This window comes from Penaeus monodon, chromosome 33, assembly GCF_015228065.2.
Source record: "Penaeus monodon isolate SGIC_2016 chromosome 33, NSTDA_Pmon_1, whole genome shotgun sequence".
In the NCBI taxonomy this organism is placed as follows: Eukaryota; Metazoa; Arthropoda; class Malacostraca; order Decapoda; family Penaeidae; genus Penaeus; species Penaeus monodon.
In genome coordinates, this window is record NC_051418.1 from 15,880,574 (window position 1) to 15,884,930 (window position 4,357).

The 4,357-nt window shown below is 36.6% G+C and overlaps 1 protein-coding gene across 3 annotated transcripts in view; it reads left to right on the forward strand.

Moving 5' to 3' along the window:
* Positions 1–3,355, forward strand: part of LOC119594089 (telomerase reverse transcriptase-like) — a 15,290-nt gene extending 11,935 nt beyond the window's left edge. For all 3 annotated transcript variants that reach the window (XM_037943144.1, XM_037943142.1, XM_037943143.1), the window contains exons 3-4: positions 76–649; positions 945–3,355. In XM_037943144.1, coding sequence (XP_037799072.1) covers positions 76–649; positions 945–2,649 — 2,279 coding nt within the window. In that variant the 3' untranslated portion in view covers positions 2,650–3,355. The remainder of the gene's footprint in view (positions 1–75; positions 650–944) is intronic.
* Positions 3,356–4,357: the final 1,002 nt, after the last annotated feature.

A 4,357-nucleotide genomic window follows, 5' to 3' on the forward strand; every position in this document is an offset into this window, starting at 1 on the left:
GACTATGTAAATAAATAGCCTGTAAAACCTTTCACTCTTCATAAAATGGTATTGCAAGGTTCTGATATCCCACAGGTGATGAAGGAGTTCATATCATTATGGAAGACATTGTGAAGATGAATACTGGAACCATTTTTACGGAAATAACTTCAAACTGCCTCATGGACCTACCAGATCTAGTATCCATCATCAGAAAAATCATCCAGCAATGGAAGAAACTCTCTCTGCCACACCTAGCTGACCACTTCTGTGAGCAGCCCAAGAAGAGAGCTGGCTGCAGAGATTACACTTCTCCAGATAAATGTGTCTTCAAGCCCTATGATATCCTCCAGCTGATGTCCTGTGCTCCTGCAGGCAAAGATGCAGGTTTACCTGGCACACCCACATCAGAGGAAGAACTTTTGAAGCAGGAGGTGGAAAAAATGCCCCAGGACACAGATGCAAAGGGAAGCCTCATTCCTTTAGGATGGCAGCAAGTTTATGCTTTACTCATTACTGTGTTGATGAAAGTTGTCCCTTTTGAGCTCTGGGGTTCATCACATAATGAGAAAATTATGTTAAAGGCTGTGAAGACAGTCATCAAGTTGGGCTGCCATGACAAACTCTTTCTTGGTCATGTGATTAGAGGTGTAAAGCACAAACACTTTAGGTATGTCTTTTTTTTAATTTGCCATATTTCATTACTCAGATTTCTGAGTTGATTTTAAAACATATTTATGAAATTAATAATTCAGGTTTAGACAAGTGTCAGATAAGTTAATTGGTTGTCAATCCATAACTTTTAGCCTTTATTCCTTACTGATTTATGTCTTACAGATACAAATTATCCTTAAGTTAGTACAGTTATAGCTCAAACATAGTGTTCACAGTTTTATGTAATTTTTTTTTTTCTTCTTTCTTTCCCCATTTATCAATTTATACCAAGAATTGTTCTGTATTTACAGGTGGGCTCTAAGGCTGAGAAGATTCTGCCACTACACTTATGTCATTGCCAAGGTCTGGCTTTGGATCCTCAGAAGACTGATTATGACTGTTATCCATGCTCTTTTTTATGTCACTGAAACAGCAGTGCGACGTAATCAGTTATTATTTTTTCGAAAGCGTGTTTGGCAGTGTGTTCACAACAAAGGGATCAGCAATTTACTCCAGAGCAATTTTTGCAGTATGCTTTCTCATCCTGAGGCACGAGCATTAAAAGTCGAGCATGGGAACAATTGTAAAGGGGTCAAAATTGTGAAACGCATTCCATGTCTTCGCTTTCTACCAAAAGCCCATGGAGTAAGGCCAATTATTCCTGCTGGTATGGCTGGACTCTCAAGAATAACAGCACTGCATTGTCGTCTTCTGCTCAGGGAAATGATAAAGGTTTATGAATGTGGGAGTTGGAGAGTGAGAGCTCTATCAGCTTTACATAGTACTTGGGCCAATTATTTTAAAAGAGTTTATTTGACGGGAGAGTCCAAACCATTATATTTTGTAAGAGTGGATGTGCAGGATGCCTATGGCTCTATTAATCATGAGACTCTAAAGATGTTGATTCAGAAAGGCATATCTAACTTACCATCCATTTTAAAATTTGGATGCTATTCTGCTCTTCAGTGTTCCAGCAAAGCTCCATCACAGAAATCCTACATACTTCTTGATGAGACTGGCCAGCCTACAAGTCCACTTGTGAGGGGAGGGTATCCTCTTGTCCAGTGTGGTGAGCCTATAAAAGTACATACAGGGCAGTTGACACCCTCTCTTATGAAGACAGTAACACTCCAGGTAGCCAAAGTAACACAAAGGCAGTGTGTACGTGCAAATCGTGGTGTGCCACAAGGAGGATCTTTGTCTGGTGCCCTTTGTGAATTGTATTACTCTGCTATGTGTGCTTTACATCTAGTCAACTTTAATAAAGATGACAGCATAATACTACGTTCAGTGGATGATTTTTTGTATGTGACTCCATCTTCTAGTCAGGCTAGTGCATTTCTCACTCGCATGAGGAGAGGCTTTCCAGATTTTAATTGCTTTATTAATGAAAGAAAAACTCAACATAACCTTCAGTCTGGCTGTGGACAACGAGTTGCTTTTCGTGGAATTGTTATGTGCTCAGAATCTCGTCAGATTTTGGTAGATGGTGCCTCATTGTCATCTGGCTTACCTCGATACTCTCTTCGTCTGAATAAGTACAAATCTCCGGGGCAGTTAGTAGCTCTCCGATTGCAGCAGGTGAGCTTAGCACGGCTGCCTCAGGTAGTATTAGATCCTACATATACAAAACCTACAGGATTAATTGCTAATATATGGCGTGCTGGCTTTATGGCAGGAGCACGTCTGATTTCATTGATAGCAACTTTACTTGCACCACAGGGGCCAGTAAACACTGCTTTCATAGCTCAGTCTGTTGCCAAAGTGGGGAGTAGTGTTTGTACAAGAGTTACAAATACCTGGGCACAGGCAGGGAAATCCTTGCCTTTTGTGAAGGAGGTAATTATTGTAGTTTATGTGGGTGCAGTGTGTTCTATCTTGAGAATGCCTTATATTCCTACCTGGCCAGTGCTCTATGCTCGCCTGAAGGGCTTTATAAAGCGACTCTTGATGTCTGTACCTGAGGAACAGTACCATTATCTTCCAAAATTGCCCAAGCATATTCTTCAGGCATGAATTGTATGCAACATTTATAAAGCACAGGCAAGTGAATTGAATTTGTTTAAAGTAATTTAAATGTAAATCAGTTTTTGTCATCTATCAAATTAACATTGTTGCCTTATAGATCCATATGTTGTGTATTAATATCAATGTTATAGCATTGTTATGTTATGATAATGCTTTTATTTTATATTTACCTTAATATTGAGGTTCTCTATCAGTTTATTAGTTTTTGTACTTTTTTTTAATTGTATGTTTTGTTTTATGCAATTAATTTCTTTCCTTTTTAAATCTTGTCAAGTAATTGATTTTCAATCCTCTTCCCAAAGGTTTGTCTGATAGTCTCTTTTTATTCTTGTAAACACTGTACATTTGCTTTTATTTGGCACAGGGCTGTCTAAGGTGTGGTATGAAAATTCTGCATTCCAAATAAAAAAGTAATTTAAAATTACTTAAAACATGTGATCTATATAAAATCAGACATTTTATTTTGTTCTGATTTTATTTGTGTATTGTTTTATATTTTTATATTTAGATTTATCACTTTTATCAAGCATATTACTTGTGAATGTCAAGTTCATTATAATTGGTGTATGCATTTTGTTTAATGCTCAGTTAAAGCTCCTTTTTATCAGTTTGTATGTGATAAATATTTTTGTGTACTGTTTCCTATATAACTGTGATAAAAAATGCAGTCTTAATAAACGAATATAACATTGAATATCTTTCAATTCGTTATCCTGCACAGTTCATTATCGCAAACTCATGTAAGGTACAGCTTAGATATATGTCATTTAAGGTCACTTAATTGCATATTCAGTCTTGGGATGGAATAGTAGGGAGGGAAAAAAAATGTCAAAGAAGGTGATTTGTGACGAGTTGAACTGAGTCAACTTCAAGAATGTTTTGCTTCAACTGAACATTCTTGTCATTCCTCCAGTCACCAGTAGACCATTAATAATAAACAGTTGTAATGTTTCATGTCTTACAAGACCCCTAGAATTGTTTTGGTGATCAAAGGAAAAGGTACATAATTTCTGGGTTCATCATACCACGAAGTTCAGCAGTAGCACCAAGATGAAACAAAGCGTTAATTCTGAATTTTTAACAGGAGCATTTCTGGTTATGCATATACTGTATTTTATCCCTCTCTTTCCACACGTGCTTTGACTAGAAAATGTTTGATTGTTGGATGTTTATTTTTCACCCACTCAGCTGATATGCTTCACAACTGAACAGTAATTAAACTTGGGAGTAATCCCCTCTGTCTATATTACATATGACATAAAAGAAACATTGATAACAGTTTAGCATTTTTAGATATGTCATTTTAAATCAGTCTCCCCTACATTTATACAACAGAGAATGTGGTCCCTTACATTTTCTTTGAATTGTTATATTATTGTAATTGAACCAGAAAAAGATGACATCTGAAAAGAATCAAAGTAAAAGCAACGGAAAAGACTAATGAAATGCAAAGATGAAACAAAATTAACTACAGTTGCTAGATGCAAATATACTAAATCCCTTCAAAGCATATATCTCGAAGGATTATACATGAAGTTAATCAGGGAAAAGTGAAACGGACTAAATAGTATAGACTGCATGACATCCTAATATAAAGCACGGAAAACAAACAAATAAAAATGTTAAGTTGAAGGCTAGAACAGAACAACTTTTTTGACAGCATTTCCTGGGTAATCTTGATACTCTGATACTAGTG